This window comes from Nipponia nippon, unplaced genomic scaffold, assembly GCF_047370975.1.
Source record: "Nipponia nippon isolate SJK-2023a ecotype South Korea unplaced genomic scaffold, ASM4737097v1 scaffold_32, whole genome shotgun sequence".
NCBI lineage: Eukaryota > Metazoa > Chordata > Aves > Pelecaniformes > Threskiornithidae > Nipponia > Nipponia nippon.
The window spans coordinates 4141745-4159199 of NW_028262350.1; the positions used below are offsets into that span (position 1 = coordinate 4141745).

The following is a 17455-nucleotide window of genomic DNA, read 5'->3' on the forward strand; positions in this document are numbered from 1 at the left end:
GCCCGCGCCCCATGGCCCTCCCCAGCCGCTCGCCCTGCTCCAGCTCAGCCGTGCCTGTTCCCACCGCTCCCCGCTATCTTGTTTAGGAGGCTCCGGGTTTCCCTGTGGGGAATCCCCGGGAACCCTCTGGCTGCCCCCCTCCTTCACGGGCAGTTGGGGTTTTCTTTTTTTTTTTTTTTTTTTTAAAAAAAGGGGGTTCCTGGGGAGGTTCCCCTGGGGGAGGAGGCGCGAGGAGCCGGCGGGGCCCCGTGGGGATGGGGGACGTGGCCGGGCTTTGTCTGTCCCCTGGGATCGCCGTCCCCGGGGTGCTCTGCGGAGAGGTGGTGGGACAGGAACGGCTGTTTCAGTGCAGGGCGAGGGCTGTGTGCGCGCACGTGTGTGTGTGCACGCGCGCGTGTGTGCATCTGTGAGTGTGCATCTGTGTGCACACATGTGTGCAAGCATGTGTGTGTGCATGCAAGTGCATGCATGGGTGTGGACGCACATGTGTGTGCATGCTCAAGTCTGCATGCATATGCATGCGTGTGCGGATGCATGCACATGTACGCATACAGATATATGCAGGTGTGTGCATGCACACGCGTGTGTCTCTACATTTACAACCTCCCTAAAGGGCTCCCAGCCCCAAATCCCAGGGTGCAGGGAAGGGGACAAGCATGAGCTGGGCAAGCTTTGCACGCACACATGCAGACACGCATGCACACGCACACACACGCACACACCAACCACCCCAGTGCTCGGGGACACCCGCAGGGACATCCCAGCTGCTGGGGCATCGCTCGTCCCGCAGCCCGTGGGGTCGGGACGCCGCTGTCCCCCCGCACCAGCCCCATCTGGGGGGACCATCCAGGCTGGGGGCCGCGGGCTGCTGGCCTGGCCCACACGTTGGGGACCCGGTGGCACCCGCCGTGGGGCCGGGAGGTGCGATAGCTGCGGGCTGGGTGCTCCGATAATGGCCCCCAGCGTTATCTGGGTGCTGCCAAGGGCTCTCCTCCCTGCAGCAGCCCTGGGGATTTTGGGGGTCCCTCCCCTCCGGGGTGTCCCGCTGCCCCCCGACTGGGTGCTATGGGCTGGGACCCCTTTGCAGGGGCAGAGGAGGGCACGGGGCACCCCGGGGGGCATAGGGAGGGGGGATGTGTCCCCGTGGGTCGTGGCGGGGGGGTGCCTCTCGGCTCAGGATGACTCTGATTTATCTGGGTGCTGGGAGGGGGACGTGGGTGCCCGTGGTATTCACCCCCCCGATTTCCCTGTCACATCAGTGGGGAAACTGAGGCACGGCACAAAAGGGGGTGCAGGGGGCATTGTGGGGCTCCCCCCCCCCGCCAGCCCCCCCGGGGGGCTCATCTCCCCCCCCTGCCCCTGCTCGGGGGGGTCCCACGCACCCCCCGGACCCCGCAGGGACGGGCGATGCTCAGCATCCCCCCACAGCGCGGACCCGAGGCAGGGAGGGAGGCAGCCACGCTCAGCCCTGGGGGGGCGAAGGGCCCCCCAATTACCCTGGGGGGGCTGCCCGGGGTCCAGCCAGGGCCCGTGTCCCCCCGCCCGCGGGGTCACCACCAGTGGCGCGTCATGGCGAGGGGCTGGGCCCTGCAGGGAGGAGCCCCCCCCCCCCCCGGGGACCGCTGCCCCCCACCTTCATCCCGCCCTTTATTCCCCCCTCCCTCCCCAGGGGAGAGATTTGGGGGGGCCGGAGGCGGGGAGAGGACCAGGCCCCGCATCCCGGGGGGGGGCGGCGCACGGCCCCGTTAGCGTGGGCATCGGGAGGGGGGGGCGGCGGAGCAAAGCCTGCGCGGTGCCGGGGGGGGGGGCCCACGGGAGAAGGGGCATCGCCCGTGGCCGTGGCCCTCGCCGGTTGGGCCCGCTCTGGATGGAAGCGAGCTGCGTGCAGGCTGCCATGGCTCTGGGGCTCTCCTCCAAGAAAGCCTCCTCCAGAAACATCGCAGTGGAGAGGAAAAACCTCATCACCGTCTGCAGGTGGGGGCCGAGCCTGGCTTGGGGGGGGGGCACCCGAAAATAGAGGGGGGGTGGGGGGGCGGAGAGAGGACCACCGCCGCTGGGGATGGAGGAGATGGGGGGAGGGGGATGGGGAGGGGGTGGGGGGTTCACACCACCCCCCCGCGGCCCCTTCCCCCGGGGGGGGGGGTTGTTGTTGCTGCAGTTGCTGTTTGGGGGGGGGGAAATTCAGTTTTGGAGAGGGAGGAGGAGGATGGGGCTGCGGGGAAGGGGGGCCGGGGGCTGCGGGGCTGCGGGCGGTGGGGCCGGGGCGGTGGGGCTGGGGGGGGCTCCGGGGGGGCGATGGGGGGGCCGGGGATACAACGACAACATGGAGGCTGCCGGTGCCGGTGATGCCGGGGGCAGCCGGGGCGGGCGGGGGGTGGTGCCGGGGGGCGGAGGGGGCGGGGGGGGGGGGGCTGGGGGTCGGGGGCAGCGGGGCCCGGGGGGGGCTGGGGCCGGGGACCCCCCCTGCGGGCGGGGGGCCGAGGAAGTGACGTCAGGGCCCCGCTCCGGGCGGCGGGGATGGAGGGATGAAGGCGGCGGGGATGGAGGATGAGGGTTGTCATGGCGACGCCCGGCTGGACCGGGGTGGCGGGGGATGCGGAGACAGGGATGGGGTGGTGGGGACAGGGGTCCCTGCCTGTCCCCAGCCCCCAAGCGTGAGGATGGGGTGATGCCCCCCCCCCCCCCCGCCCCGGTTCGGGGCTGCTTGTGCTGGGCTGCGACCGGAGCCTGGCCCCGGGGCTGCTGGGGGGGATGTGGGGGGCACCGAGGCTTGGGGTCACCATGCCAGGGACCCACAGGTCCTGCTTTTGGGGTCTGGGGGACCCCAGGCCTTCTCACCATGGCACGGGGCACCTCCAGACCCCGCTGTCATGACATGGGCCCCCCCCGGATCTCCTTGCCACGGCATGGGGCACCTCTAGACCCCGCTGTCATGACATGGAAACCCTCCAGGGCTCCTCACTATGGCACGGGGCACCTCCTGACCCTGCTGTCACAACATGAGGCCCCCCAGGTCTCCTCATTATGGCATGGGGCACCTCCTGATCCTGCTGTCATGACATGGAGACCCTCCAGGGCTCCTCACTATGGCACGGGGCACCTCCTGACCCCACTGTCATGACATGGGGACCTCCCGGGCTCCTCGCCATGGCACGGGGCACCTCTAGGCCCCTCATCCTGACACCAGGATGTCTCCAGACCTCACTGCCGTGCCATGAGGCACCTCCAGACCCCTCTGCCACGGTGAGGCACCCTCTACCTGCCGTCATGGGGATCCCCAGTCTCACCCTCCCCCTGTGTGGCTGTGACCCACAGACGGGGTGATCCCCCCCAGGCAAACACCTGCCCCGTCCCCCGCTGTCCTGCCGGGCTCAGAAGGTTTCGTGTCTTCGGCATCTCTCTCCGCCGAGCACGAGCGGCCGGGCGGAAGGGGAAGCCATCACCACCCGCGCACGGCCGGGGAGGAAGGGGGCCTTTGTTCGCCCTTCCTGGCCGCTCACACGGCGGGGGAGCGGCAGCTGCCTTGGCGGGCTCCCCGGGGACGCGGGGACACGGGGGTCAGCGAGCCACAGCCCGCGGCTCGGCCCGCCGCCCTCTTCCCACTGCTGGGCTTGAAAGCCAATGTCTGCAAAAGCATTTTGCTCCGTTGCTAAGACCTAACGTGTGCTGGGTGCAGGGTGCTGGGTGCATGGTGCTGGGTGCCCGTCCCTTCCCACCCGTGACGCCTGTCCCCCCACCAGATTCTCGGTGAAGACCCTGCTGGAGAAATATACGGCGGAGCCCATCGACGACTCCTCCGAGGAGTTCGTTAACTTTGCCGCCATCCTCGAGCAGATCCTCAGCCACCGCTTTAAAGGTAACGGTGGCCCTTGGGGACAGGTGCCCATGCAGCCCCTGGCGTGTCCCTGTCCCCATCCCTGTGCCGCACGGTGGATGGGGATGCATGCATGCACATGCTGGCACCAGGGAGCATGTCTGGGCTCTGGCTTGGGGCTCTCCAGACCGACGGGGTTTGCTGGCACAGCAGCCCCTGACTGCAGCCCCTCGGTCCCTGCAGGCCCCGTCAGCTGGTTCAGCTCGGATGGGCAGCGCGGGTTTTGGGACTACATCCGCCTGGCCTGCAGCAAGGTCCCCAACAACTGCGTCAGCAGCATCGAGAACATGGAGAACATCAGCACCTCCAGGGCCAAGGTCAGGAAGGTGCCAGCCCCAGCCCTGTCCCTGTCTCTGTCCCTGTCCCCATCCCCATTCCTATTCCTGCCCCTGTTTTCCTTCACACCCTGTCCCTGGCACATGGACCCATCCCCATCCCATCCCCATCCCCATCTCCATCCCCACCCTCATCCTATCTCCATCCTCATCCTATCTCCATCCCATCCTCATCCTCATCCCATCCCACCCCATCCCATCCCACCCCATGCCCCCCCATGCCATGCCATGCCATGCCATCCCATCCCATGCCATCCCATCCCATCCCCTCCCATCCCATCCCACCCCATCCCATCCCACCCCATGCCCCCCCATGCCATGCCATGCCATGCCATGCCATGCCATCCCATCCCATCCCATCCCATCCCATCCCATCCCATCCCATCCCATCCCATCCCATCCCATCGCATCCCATCCCCTCCCATCCCCTCCCATCCCCATCCCCATCCCATCCCATCCCATCCCATCCCATCCCATCCCATCCCATCCCATCCCATCCCATCCCCATCCCTGTCCCCATCCCCGTCCCCATCCCCATCCCCTCCGCCCTGCCCTCCTGCAGCCCCATCTCACCCCATAGGACCCCATGGGGTCACTGGGGTGAAACAGGAGCTGTGGGTCCCCACGGGGGGATAATGGGGCCGAAAGCAGCTCCTGGGTGGGGACCACCTGCGTGCCGGTGCCCAGAGCCCGGGGGCAGCTGAGGGTGGCACCTGACGAGCAGCCGATGGTGGCACTCGTCCTCAGGGCTGCCCTGCGGGGCGGTGCCTTGCAGGGCCGGGCCTGGATCCGTGTGGCGCTGATGGAGAAGCGCATGTCCGAGTACATCTCCACAGCCCTGCGGGACACGCGGACCACCAGGTGAGCAGCCCGCGGCACGGCCGGCCACGGCCGCGCTCACGCCTGTGCCGCCCTGGGAGCGCTAAGGGCGTGCGGGTGCACCCGGGTGGGCACCGCGGTGCGTTTCGGGGTGCCGGCGGGGGCACATGCAGCCACGTTTTTCCCTGCAGGCGGTTTTACGACGACGGGGCCATCATGCTGCGGGAGGAGTCCACGGTGCTGACGGGGATGCTCATCGGGCTCAGCGCAATCGACTTCAGGTAGGGGTGGGCAGCGCGGTGGGACACGGGCACCCTGCCCCAACCGGGCCCGCCGCTGGCCCCCCGGGGCTGCCCTGATCCTCTGCTCCTTCTCCCGCCGCCGCTCAGCTTCTGCCTGAAGGGCGAGGTGATGGACGGTAAAACGCCCGTGGTCATCGACTACACACCCTACCTGAAGTTCACGCAGAGGTAAGAGCTGGGGTGCCCTGCCGGGGGTGGGGACCCCCCCATCTCTCTCCCATCGGGGCTCAGCCGGGCTCCCCTCGCGCGTGCCAGCCCCTCGCCGTGCTGCCGTCCCCGCTGAGCCCCCGTACCCCCCAGCTACGACTACTTGAGTGAGGAGGAGGAGCGGGGCAGTGTGGAGAGCAGCACGAGCGAGGACAGCTCCCCCGAGCATCCCTACCTGCCCCTGGTCACCGATGAGGACAGCTGGTACAACAAGTGGCGCAAGATGGAGCAGAAATTTCGCATCGTTTATGCCCAAAAGGTACCAGGAGCTGGGATGGGGCTGGCTGGGTACCAACCCCCCTGGGATGCTCCAGCCCCAAGCATCTCCCACTGCTCCTGCAGCCCGGTGGTACCCGCAGCCCTTCATCCCGCTGCTGCGGTGACCCAGCCCGCTCCTCGTCACCCTGGGTAGCGCTGGGGACACGGGGGGGTCTGGTGGGGTCAGCGGGGCGCTGCTGACGGTGGCCTCGTGCAGGGGTACCTGGAGGAGCTGGTGCGGCTGCGGGAGTCGCAGCTGAAGGACCTGGAGGCGGAGAACAAGCGGCTGAAGCTGCGCCTGGAGGAGGTGATGGTGCAGAACCAGCTGGAGAAGAGGGAGCTGGAGGGCGTCATCCTGGAGCTGCAGGAGCAGCTGTGAGTGGGGACCCGCTGCTGCCGCCGGGCCAGGCCGGGCGCGGTGGGTGGGGGATCCCTGGTGCCTGGGTGCCCCATGAGCTCTGGGTGGGTGGTGGGTCCCCAGTGCCCCACGGACCCTGAGGGGCAGGGTGGGTGCTGGGTCCCTGACACCCCATATGCCCTGTGGGGTGTGATGGGTGGTGGGTTCCCAGTGCTTGGGTGCCCCATATGCCCTGTGGGACACGGTGGGTCCCCACTGTCCCATATGTGCCACGGGATGCGATGGGTGTCAGGTCCCCAGTACCCAGGTGCCCCATATGTGCTGTAAGACATGGAGGGTCCCCAGTGTCCCCTATGTCCTGTGGGATGTCGTGGGTCCCCAGTGTCCCATATGCCCCGTGGGACATGGTGGGTCCCCAGTGCCATATATGCCCCACGGGCCACATTGCCCGGCAGGTCCCTGGCACTCACGGCTGTGCCGGGTGCTGACCATCCGCCTTTGCCGCAGGACGGGGCTGATCCCCTGCGAGAACCCGCAGCTGGCCCAGCTCTCCAAGGAGATGGTGACGCCCCTGGTGAACCAGTGGCCCTCACTGGGGACCCTCAACGGCAACGAGAGCGGCTCGGACAGCAAGCTCTACAGGAGGTAACCCCCCGCGGGGGCAGAGCTGCCCCGACCCGCGCCCAGCGCCCCATCCCGCCCCGGGGGGGTCTGCCCCGGGCAGGGGACGGGGAGAAGGGCTGGCCCTGCCTGACGGGGCTGTCCTGGCCCCGGGGGCCACGGCGCAGGGGGGCTCAGCGCCGTCCCTCCGCAGGCACAGCTTCGTGAGCACCGACCAGCTCTCGGCCGAGAACAGCCTCAGCTCCGACTCCCAGCGCTTGGGCGAGGGCAAGCGCGAAGGCGAGCCCTGGGGGCCCTTGGGTAAGACCCCCCCCCACTGTAGGGTGCCCCGCAGAGCTCAGCATGTCCCCCGACACACAGCCAGGCATCCGGACCCCCCCGCCCCCTCAGCAGCCCCCTCCTCACACCAGGGATGCTGTCCCAACAGTGCAAGGACACCCAGGTCCCTCCCAGAGAGGTGGTCCCCGTCCCCATCCCCGTCCTCCCCGCGGCAGGGTTGGGGTGCGAGGCCGCAGCCCCCCGCGACGCCGGCACCCTGCTCTGTGCCCACAGGGAAGGACCCCACGCCCTCCATGCTGGGGCTCTGCGGCTCCCTGGCCTCCCTGCCCAGCTGCAAGTCCCTGGCCAGCCTCAAGTCCAACGAGTGCCTGGTGAGCGACAGCACCGAAGCCAGCCCGACCCGCAGCCCCAGCTGAGACCCCCGGCCCCCTCGCCGCCCCCCGGCCCAGCCGCCCAGCCCAGCGTCATGGCGGAGGACTGACCTCGTCCCCCCCTCGCCGCCCCGGGACCGACGAGGGACTCGCCGAACCCACCGGGGAGGCTGGGGACGGGCATCCCCCTCCCCGTCTTGGTACCCCAACCCCGGCTGTGCCTCGGACCCCCAGCCCGGTCCCTGGCTGGAGACATGGACCCATTGGGATGGGGGATGCCGGACCAGGACCCATGCGAGCTGGGGATGGGGCGGGGGGGGACGAACTGTGCTGCGGGGGGACACCGGGAGCGACTGCTGCTGGGGAGCAAGGGAGGGGGTGAGGGCCAAAGCCCCTCCAAGGGCAAGGGTCTGGGCACAGCCCCGGTGCCCACCCCGCTCAGCCCACGGGCATCGCTCTTCCCTCGGGGCGCCCACCCGGGCTTCGCCTGCCCTCTAGTGCCCGGCCTCCCCGGGGGGGCTGGCCTGTCCCTCCCTTTGGGGACCAGTGGTCCCTCCTTGCAGCAGCCCCCCCCCCTTCCCATCCTCCCCTGGGTTTTGGGTTGTTTTGGGTGATTTTGGTTTTTAATTCAGCCCCATCTGCCTTGTTGGAGCAAAAGGAATCAATAAACGCAGCAAGCTGAGCTGGCCTCCGTGAGCTCCCCCAGCCGGGAGAGGGAAAAGGGGGAAAAGAGCCCTTGCGGCCCCCAGTCCTGCCCCGAGCAGGGATGCTGGGGGTGGGCAGTGAGCCTCCTCCAGCCCCCCAGGGCAGGGACACCACCTTTGGGACACAGCACGTCACCCAAGCATGGAGCGTCCCCTGCCCCGTCCGCAGCGGGTTGCTGCTGGGGGTAGCAGCGAGGTCCCGGGGTCTCCTTACCCCCAGTAAAAGCCCAGCCAGGACCTGGTGGGCGACAGCACCGTACCCACACAGCAGGGACGCAGCCATCACCTGTGGGGATGCCTCCCACAGCCCCAGCACGCACGGAGCAGGGACAGAAATCCCTACCCTAAGAGACAAATAATATTTTCTTTTATTTAAGAAAATAAGAGAAATTCCCCCCTGGAGTCCAGAGACAAGCTGGGGCAGCACCCACACCGGGCACGATGCTAGGGCAGGCCCTCGCGGTGAAGGGACGGGGCACGGGCAGAGGTTTGTTGCCAGAATGCCTGCCGGCCCCCCCGGAGCAGCAGCGAGGTCTGTCCCCACGCAGGGTCCGAGCCCAGGGTCTGCCAGGGGACAGAGACACCCTGAGCAGGAGGAGAGGTCCGGAGGCAGGGAGAGGGTCCTGACGTGTCCCCATGCCATGCAAAGCTGGCAAGGGGACGCTGTGTGTGACTGATGGCGAGGAGGCACGGGCTCCCAGCTGGAGCAGGGCCGGGGGGCCCAGGCAGGCACGCAGAGAAGCCCCCCGAAGGTTTGGTCCTCACCAGAGCCCCAGCTCCCATCTCCTGTCCTGCTGAGTCTCCCAGGGCACCCTGTCCTCGCCCAAGCGTCCGTGAATCCAGCAGCAGCATCTGTCCAGCCTCAAGGGATGAGCACAGGGGACTCCACAGCCCCCCAGTGTCACAGCAGCAGGCACAGATGTCCCCCAGTGCGGCTGGGGATGGAGAGCGGGGCCGGGCTGGCCCTGCCTCCACGAGCAGGCAGCGGGGAGGCAGAGCGCAGCACAAAGGCACTTGGGCTTCGCACAGCCGAGTGCGGTTTGCTGCCCCTGGGGCGCCTGGCCAGGAGCAGGGTTGGCAGCGTCCCCTGGGCCATCGGCTGCATCCAGCCCTGCCCCAGCTCACAACCCGGGCAGTCGCCGCTCCTGGTTCAGCTTCTGGAAAAAGGTCTTGCCAAATTCGTAGGTGCTGATCATGATGGCGCAGGCGGGTGCCACCTTAATGACGCGGGGCAGGAAGCCTGCAAGGACAACCCTGTTAGCCCCCCGGTGACACCGGGGCACCAGTAAAGCCCAGCCTGGGGCGGGGGGCACAGCCTCACCTGCAAACAGCCCCCGGGTGCCAGACTCGGCACGGATGCGCTGCATGAGTAGCCAGGTGGAGGAAGGCTTGGAAGCTGCGACTGCGGGGAGAGGGGAGCGGGTGAGGGTCCAGGGATGCTGACGTACCATCAGGGAGTCCTGGTTGCCCCCCAGGCATCCGCCTGCAGCCCGGCCCCTCACCTGGGTGCACCTCGCTGTCTCCCAGCTCGATCTGCCGCTGGGTCTTCACCACGTCAAAGGGCAGCGTCAGCACCGCAGCCACCTGCGGGGCCAGCAGCCAGGCGGTGAGCTGGGACCTCGCTGTCCCTGCCCGGTACAGGCTCTGCCATCACCTCCCAGCGCCGTCCCAGCCCCATCCCTTGCTCCCCATGGGGAGCATTCTCCCCGCTCACAGCTGAGCGAGCCCCTGCACAGTGCAGACCACAGGGCCCCAAACTCACCGTTCCAGAGATGGCCCCGGACGCGAAGCTGATCATGAACGTGGCCTCATCGAGCCGGGCCTGCCTGCAGAGCCATTCCTTCACCAGCTCATAGTTAAACCAGTAGAGAGCTGGGAGGAGATGAGAAACACCAGTGCTACGACGAGGCACTCCGGACACACCAACCTCCCCACGCGCAGGGCTGCCCTGCCCTGTGCTCGTTTCCCCATCTCCCAGTGCCACCGCTCACCCCGTCCCCCCACAGCCATACCCGAGAAGGGGACATCTCGCAGCACAGTGGGTCCCCAGCCCCTCCAGAGGGACAGCCAGCCGTCCTGAGCCACTGCCGACTGGATGCAGACGCCCAGCTCCTGGTAGCTGAGCTGCCGGGACTGCATCTTGGTGCGGATCAGCTCCAAGGGGCTGATGACCGTCACGGCGCCCACTGCAATGGAGGGGACATCAGCCATCAGCCCCGTTCACTCCGGCAGCTGTCCCGGAGCCATGAGAGCGCCGTGCCAGGAGAGTCAGGTGCTGAATGTGGGCACCAACAGCCAAGAGATCCGCCATGCCCTCCTGCGAGGACACAGGGTGGGCACAGGGGGAGCCTCGGAGAGGAGGGGTACTCACGTCTGGCGAGGGCCCCAGCCAGCAAGGGGATGTGGTGCCCCCGGCTTCCCGTCCGAGCGTGCAGGTAGTCCCGGAGCTGGTCGTAGGTGGTGAAATAAATGACGGTGGCTGGCACAGCCATGACCCTGCCGAGGAGGAGGCGTGTGAGGGGCACGTGTGCCCTCCCTGGGGGCTGGCAGCAGGCTCGGGGCCAATGCCCGTGCACCCAAGCAGGCGTTTGCACCCAGACTCTGCCCCAGGCAGGGTCCAAACTCACAGGGTTGGGGGCAAGCCGCTCCACAGAGACCTGACGCCCTCATAGCGCGTGATCTTCACAAAGGCATCCTGGGGAGAGAGGGGAGCACAGGGAGAGGGGCTATAGGGGGGAGAGGGGCAAGCAGCCCCCCAGCGAACACCCTGACCCCTTCCCTGGGACAGAGAGACCCCTGCCCACACCTCCAGCCCCTACCAGCGTGCCAGTGAAGCGGGTGGGGGCCTTGTACCAGGCAGTGCAGCCGTTGCCATTCTGGCAGACGTACAGATGGTCCATGAGTCCGTTGCAGTAGAGGAAACACTTCCCTGGGGAGGGAAGCAACAGCATCGCCGTTAGACAGGGGACTCTTCCCCTCGGCCCAGCCCATTTGATCCTCAAAACCACCATCTCTCCCAGGAGAGAGCCAAACCTGCAACACAGCCCACTGGGGGCCAGACCAAGGCCAGGAGAGGAACAACTCTCCAGCAAGGGTCCGACCGTGGCCAGACCCATGGGGTGAGAGGCATCTGGCCCCACCATGGGAGCCATTGCCAGCAGCAGGAGACGTTTACACCTCGCTCGGCGTCAGCTCCGCTGCCCCAGCATGGCAGGGGTGCCATCGCAGGGAGCCAGCATGGTTCCCCCCCGTGCTCTCCATGGGGCCAGCGCACAAGGCACAGGGACACCGGGCTGCAGGGAGCAAGCGGGGAGGCGGAGATCCAAGGGGACCTTGATGTAGCAACAGGACAGGGTGACAAGACAGGGGGACCGCAGACAGCCAGGCCTGTTGCACAACAGACCCCCAGCAGACCTCCCCGGGCAAGGACCCAGCAGGGACATTGCACGGCCAGCCCCAAAGCAGGGCTGAAGGAGGAGCTGCAGGGCTGGGGATGATCGCAGCCCCCACACCAGAGCGGGATGTCCTCCCAGCCACAGGAGCCCAAGCCACCACCAGCGGGGAAGAAAACCAGGGTCAAGGCTTGGGAAAGCAAAGCCGCTGGCAGCGGGAGCTGCCCGGGATCCCCGGGTGTACTCACATGTGGCCTGCTGAGTGCCCCAGGGCACAGACTGCGCTGGCAACGCTGAAACACACAACAGGGACACACTGAGTGACAACGTGAAGGATGTGCCACTTCCCCGGGCTGGGGCACATGTGTGTCCCGCAGCTCTGAGCCGGGCGGTGGGAGAGCTCTGTGGGTGAAGGGGCTGGATGTCCCTGCAGCCAATTCCCAAGCAGTCCCTCTTGTCACCAGACCAGTCCCTTGGGACCAGCCCGAGCCCGCTGCCCCCGCAGGGAGGGGGACAGAGGGGGGGGGCAGAGCCCATGGGGTCTCTCCTGCCCTGTGGGAGCCGCAAGGAGCAGCGTGGAGGTGGACACAAAGGCAGGAAGGATAAGAGCAAGCAGCTGGAGCAGGCTGAGCCCTTCCACCCCGCTCCTCGGTGGGCAGGGGGCTGCCAGGCACAGCGCTGACCCCGCTCAGCGTCAACATGAGGCCACGAAGGGGGAAGGACAGAGCTGAGCAACAGCCTGGCTCCCCCGGCGGGGCCCCCTGAGCCCGCCAGGACGAGGGGCCCATGGTAACCTGCCACCTCGTGACGGCCCCACGCTCAGGACCGAGAAACCCCCGCCACTGGCTCTGCCAAGCGAGACATCCACGTGGGTTGCTCGCTGGCTGACTGGGGCAGGGGCTGGCCGGAGACCCCTGCCCTGAGTGGGGTTACCTTTGGAGAAGGGGGTCCTCTGGGCCTGCAGCCGGATCTTCACCACGTCCAGCGGCGTCACTGAAATGACACCATCATTTAGCCACACTGCGCCGCGCCAGCCCCCGGTGCCCACCCGCTCCCTGCGGTCCTCACCGAAGAGGGAGGTGAGGATGGCCCCCGTCCCCGAGGCCAGCATCTGCTGCAGCGGCGTGATGCCCCCACTGGGGCTTGGCAACGTCTTCTCGGCCATGGCGCCAGCCCCCTGCAACACGTGGCGGGGAGATGCTGGAGGCCGGGGGTGCTCCTGGGGGGATCCCTGCCCAGGGATGAGCGACGGCTCCCCGGGGAGTCCCCCCAGCATCCCTGCTCTGCCGGTGCAAGGACAGGCATCCCACCTCGGGCCACACTATCAGCATGGCACAGGGCAGGCGCGGCCCCCCCGTAATCGTGCTGCCCCTGGGGGGGGACAGGGACCGCTCCTGGGGCTGGCCCAGCCCTGATAACACCCCCCGGCCCCACTGCTGGCAGCGGGCCCAGCCTCGCTGGAGAGGTATGGACAGTCCAGGCCGCCCTTCCGTGTCCTCGGGGAAGGAGGATCATTCCCTCCCTGCACTTGGAAAATTAAGGGACAGGAAGGAGCAAAGTCCAAAGACCAGATGCGCCACAACAGCCCTCCCCGAGAAGGCAGCAGAGCCCAACACAGCCATGGAGGGCCACCTGGCGGGGGGATCCCCCCTGCACGAGGGGTGCAAGCTTGCAACAAGCACCCCAAAAAGTATTGGCATGTCCAAAACCTTCTGCATGCCTCCCCTACACCCGAGGCTTGGCAGGGTTGCGGCCCCTGGGGCCAGCGCCTCTGCCCTCGGGAAGCGCGGGATATCGCACCCTTCCTGCGGGAGGAGGACGCGGAGAAGCGAGCCTGAGCACGCCGTGCACGGTCAGGACCAGCTGCTCCCCCTCGCCGCAGCCTGGGGACGGTCCTCGCACCAGGACGGGGCAGTGGCAGGAGCACTTCCAGGCTTCGGGAACCCACGTTTGTTTTTTTTTTTTTAAAGCCAGAGAATGCAGCAAAAAAACCCAACAACTAACCAACACCCTTCGCCATCTGACTCAGCAATTTTGCAAGGTCAGAGCAGCCATAAATCTCCCAGTTACAGGCTTCGGACTTGCTAGGTGCCCAAGGCTGCGAGCAGGGATGGGTCTATCCCAGAGCCGCGCACGCCAGCCCCACGGTGAGAGCCGGGTGCTGTTTGTGGGGTGGGCACGGGTCCCGCTGTGCCCGTCACGGGACGGTGGCGAGGTGGCGCAGTGCCCTGGCACGCTCCCCGCGGCCCACGCGGCAAAACCATGGTTGCAAAACCGTGCCGCGGGCAGGACGCTCGCCCCAGCGCGGAACCTTCCCTCCGATCCAGCCCTTCACGTAAAGCCTTACGCAAGCAGGAGGAAAATCTCTTGCTCACAGCGCTGCAACACCTGAATGACTTAAACCGTCCTATTTATCCGTGCCACAACACGGCCCTCTCCCTTTCTGCAGGGGCATCCGAGCACCTCCAGGGCACCGGCGAGGGCTTCCTGGCTGCATCCGAGCTCCCTTCCCTGCTGGGAGCTGCTCCCTTTTCCATCCAGGAAAAAATAAGCCCCTAAGACCATGACCAGACCCCACAGCTCAGTCTGGAGCACTGGTGGATCTGGGTACATCGTTGTGATGCTCGGTGCATGAGGGGGGGAAAAGCGCAAATACGTGTTAGGATGATGAAGGCAAGGAGCTCCAGGGAAGCTCGGCAGCCTCCTCCCGCGCAGGATGGGCCCAGCCGGGTGCTGGAGCCCCGAGCGAGAGGGAACGCGGAAGGAAATCCTGCGGGCAGAGCCCTCCGGCACTCCCCAGCACCTGGGCTGCTCCAGCCCGGGGGTGCGAAGCTGTCACCCCCCTCTCCATCCCTGGTAGCGCCCGAACAGCACCAGGGGCCTCATCCTGCCTAGGCACACCTCCGCCTACGCTGCCGTGGCTCGGGCAGGACCCAAACAGGCAGGGGCAGCTCCCAGCGCTTTTGGGGAGCGCTCGACAGCGGGACCCCCGCGGCTGGGCTGGGGGCCAGCCCGCCCTCCCAGGGAGCAGGGGGACGGGTGCTGCAGCATCCCCGGGGATGCACAGGGACCCGGCCCGGGCTGCTGCCCCGGGGGAGCCCCCCACGGATGGGGGCAGCCCCCCCAGTCCTGGAGCTTGCACCCCTACCTGGGTCCTGCAGCCCCCCACCAAGGTTTGCACCCCCTCCCTCGAGGCTCGCAGCCCCCAGCCCGGGGCGGAGCCCCCTCCGCCGGGGTTTGCAGCCCCCCCAGGCGCTGCACCCCCTCTCTCGGGGTCTGCTCCCCCCCAAGCACCTGACCCCCCCTCCCCAGGGGCTGCAACCCCTATCCTGGGGTTTGCACCCCCCCAGACACTTGAAACCCCCCCCCCCAGGCGCTGCACACCCCCCCCGGGCACTTGACCCCCCCATCCTGGGGTTTGCAGACCCCCTCGACGTTTGTCCCCCCCTCCCCGCCCGGACTTTGCAGCGTCCCCCCCGGGGCCCCGCTCCCCCCCCCCCCCAGCGAGGCCGGGAGCCCGGGGGGGGGTCACGGCCGCCTCTGCCCCCAGCACAGCCGCACGACCCCGCCCCCCCGCTCCCGGGGGAAACTGAGGCAGCGGCGGCAAGGGCCGGGCGAGGAGAGGGTGACCGGGGCCCGCCCCACCTGCTCATTCCAGCCACCCGCGGCGCTTCCCTCCGCCGGCACCGGGAGGGGGGCGGGCGGCGGCGCCTTTAAGGAGCCCCATGGGCGCCCCGCGCCCCACCGCCGCGCGCGCCGGCCCGCGCGCCACTTCCGCCCCGCGCCGGCAGCCCGCGCACGCGCCCTGCGCGCCCCTACGCCCCCTGCCGGGCCGGGGGGCGCCTTGCACACGCGCCGTGCTGGCGGGGGCGCCTTGCACACTCACCCTCGCTGTGCTGGCAGAGAGGGGCCTTGCACACTCATTCGCACGGTGCTGGCAGAGAGGGGCCTTGCACATTCCTCGTGCTGGCGGGGGCGCCTTGCACACTCACCGTCGCTGTGCTGGCAGAGAGGGGCCTTGCACACTCATCCGCACGGTGCTGGCAGAGAGGCGCCTTGCACACGTGCTGTGCGGGCAGAGAGGGGCCTTGCACACTCACCCTTGCTGTGCTGGCAGAGAGGGGCCTTGCACATTCCTCGTGCTGGCAGGGGGCGCCTTGCACACTCGTCCTCCCCGTGCTGGCAGAAGGGTGTGCCTTGCGCACTCACCGTGCTGGCAGAGAGGTGCTTTGCACACTTGCCTTCGCTGTGCTGACAGAAGGGTGCACCTTGCACACTCACCTGTGCTGTGCTGGCAGAGAGGCACCTTGCACAATCACCGTGCTGGCGGGGGCGTGCCTTGCACACTTACCCTCACTATGCTGGCAGAGGCTCCTTGCACACTCACCCTCGCCATGCTGGCAGAGAGGTGCGCCTTGCACATTCCTTGTGCTGGCAGAGAGGTGCCTTGCACGCTCACCTACAGTGTGCTGGCAGAGGGGCTCCTTGCACACTCGCCATGCTGGCAGAGCGGGGCCTTGTACACTTAGCCTTGCTGTGCTGGCAGAGAGGCGCCTTGCACACTCACCCTCACCATGCTGGCAGAGAGGCACGCCTTACACGTTCCCTGTGCTGGCAGAGAGGCACCTTGCACACTCGTCCTCCCCGTGCTGGCAGAAGGCTGCATCTTGTACACTCACCATGCTGGCAGAAGGGTGCGCCTTGCACACTCACCTTCACCACGCTGGCAGAGGTGTACCTTACACACTCAGCCTCACCACGCTGGCAGGGGCAAGCCTTGCACACTCACCGTGCTGGAAGCCTCGGGGCTGGTACACTCACCATCCCGGGGCCACCAGGTTTCGCACACTCATCACGCCGGAGGCGGCGGGGTTTGCACGCTCGCCGTGCCGGAGGCGAGCGGCCCTCAGCGCCTCTGCTTGCGGCGCAGCAGCGCCTGCCGGGGTGGGTTGGGACGTTGGACTCGTCCGGGGCCCAGGGCGCCGGAGCTGCCCCATGACGCGCACGGTGCAGCGCTGCTTCCCACGGCAGCGCGCCAGGGTCCGCGCTGCTCTGCTGACGAGGAACAAAGCCCGTTAGCTCCCTCCCAGCCAGAGCTGGCCCGGGCACAGCAAGCACGCAACATCTACCCCTTTCTTTTGCAGTCTCCGACTCGGGCTCTGCTGTGACCCAGGAAAGGGGGCGGATGTTGTTCAGCACCGGAGGCTGGAGAAGCCAGAGCCTTGTGCACGCAGCCGGGGTGCCAGAGGCGGCTGCGGAGGCTTTGGGGTTTGCCTGAGCCAGGGTAGCAGCGCAAACCTGGCCCCGTGAGCAGAGAGGCAGCTTCTGCCTGCGCAGCAGCCCCGGCGGGGACTGCGGTGAGGGTGCTTCCACAGCCTGGCCTCGCTGGCTCCAGCACTAGCAAGGAGGAACCAGCTCCTCTAAGGGGCTACTGCAGGGAGAGCAAGGTGCCGAGAGCCTGCTCCCACCCTGCTCTCCCACCTGAGGTCTGGGGAGGAGGTGGGGGCCAGCTGAGGCCTTTTAACCCAAAACAGGTGGAGGAGGCAGAGGTATTGGGGGCTGCAGAGTGCTGGCAGCAAGAGCCCCCAGGGAGATGGGCTGTGCCTTGGGGGAATGGGAGTTAGGGCCTAAGAAAAGGAAATGTAGTATATTAAGAGGTTTGTTTTGTTTTGTTTTTTTTAGGTACCTTGGTATGTGTTAGCCAGCTGGAAAATCTCTTTTGTTTGGAAGACTACAGGCTGTCTTTTGAATTTTTAACTCTTCCACTTGAGAGTGTTATTATTCATGAGTAAGTGTGAGGAAAGGGCTCCAAAGTCTCTTCTCTGGCCTTAAGAGAAAGACGCAGTTAAAAATGTGCTGTTGCACTCAGAGGTGCAGCCCTCAAAATGGGCTGTTATGGTGCCTGGTGGCGGCTGGTGTCTCTGTTAACGGGTGT

At 67.4% G+C, this 17455-nt stretch overlaps 2 protein-coding genes across 9 annotated transcripts; one reads left to right on the plus strand and one right to left on the minus strand.

The window, feature by feature from the left end:
- The first annotated feature begins 340 nt into the window (after window positions 1-340).
- Window positions 341-8106, plus strand: RUNDC3A (RUN domain containing 3A). 3 transcript variants are annotated; one of them, XM_087770463.1, is made up of 11 exons: window positions 730-1974; window positions 3741-3856; window positions 4058-4191; window positions 4985-5070; window positions 5220-5309; window positions 5418-5498; window positions 5631-5796; window positions 6013-6170; window positions 6661-6798; window positions 6968-7074; window positions 7327-8106. In XM_087770463.1, the coding sequence occupies exons 1-11, from the start codon at window positions 953-955 to the stop codon at window positions 7467-7469; spliced, it is 2241 nt and encodes a 746-aa protein (XP_087626589.1). In that variant the 5' UTR covers window positions 730-952; the 3' UTR covers window positions 7470-8106. The 3 variants fall into 3 exon arrangements, with proteins under 3 accessions (XP_087626590.1, XP_087626591.1, XP_087626589.1); XM_087770464.1 differs by lacking the exon at window positions 6968-7074 and having other exon boundaries at window positions 341-1974; XM_087770465.1 differs by lacking the exons at window positions 6661-6798; window positions 6968-7074; window positions 7327-8106 and having other exon boundaries at window positions 341-1974; window positions 6013-6174.
- Window positions 8107-8473: 367 nt separating this feature from the next.
- SLC25A39 (solute carrier family 25 member 39) lies at window positions 8474-16447 on the minus strand. 6 transcript variants are annotated; one of them, XM_087770501.1, is made up of 13 exons: window positions 15621-16293; window positions 15407-15522; window positions 12589-12697; window positions 12454-12513; window positions 11769-11813; window positions 10948-11057; window positions 10756-10823; window positions 10500-10624; window positions 10141-10314; window positions 9891-10000; window positions 9631-9712; window positions 9450-9530; window positions 8474-9368 (listed from the first exon to the last, which is right to left on the minus strand). In XM_087770501.1, exons 2-13 carry the CDS (start codon window positions 15476-15478, stop codon window positions 9250-9252), a joined length of 1155 nt encoding a protein of 384 aa, XP_087626627.1. In that variant the 5' UTR covers window positions 15479-15522; window positions 15621-16293; the 3' UTR covers window positions 8474-9249. The 6 variants fall into 6 exon arrangements, with proteins under 6 accessions (XP_087626627.1, XP_087626630.1, XP_087626626.1 ...); XM_087770504.1 differs by lacking the exons at window positions 15407-15522; window positions 15621-16293 and adding an exon at window positions 16310-16447; XM_087770500.1 differs by having other exon boundaries at window positions 15407-16293.
- Window positions 16448-17455: the final 1008 nt, after the last annotated feature.

Coding starts and splice junctions, on each gene's coding strand:
- RUNDC3A (XM_087770464.1), top strand. CDS start 431: ATGTGTGCAAGCATGTGTGTGTGCATGCAAGTGCATGCATGGGTGTGG. Junction 5,797..6,012: donor GCATCGTTTATGCCCAAAAG/GTACCAGGAGCT, acceptor GGCCTCGTGCAG/GGGTACCTGGAGGAGCTGGT. Junction 6,799..7,326: donor GACAGCAAGCTCTACAGGAG/GTAACCCCCCGC, acceptor CTGTGCCCACAG/GGAAGGACCCCACGCCCTCC.
- SLC25A39 (XM_087770499.1), bottom strand. CDS start 12,796: ATGCTGGGGGGACTCCCCGGGGAGCCGTCGCTCATCCCTGGGCAGGGA. Junction 11,814..12,453: donor GAGGACCCCCTTCTCCAAAG/GTAACCCCACTC, acceptor TGTGTGTTTCAG/CGTTGCCAGCGCAGTCTGTG. Junction 10,625..10,755: donor AGCGGCTTGCCCCCAACCCT/GTGAGTTTGGAC, acceptor CCTCCTCGGCAG/GGTCATGGCTGTGCCAGCCA.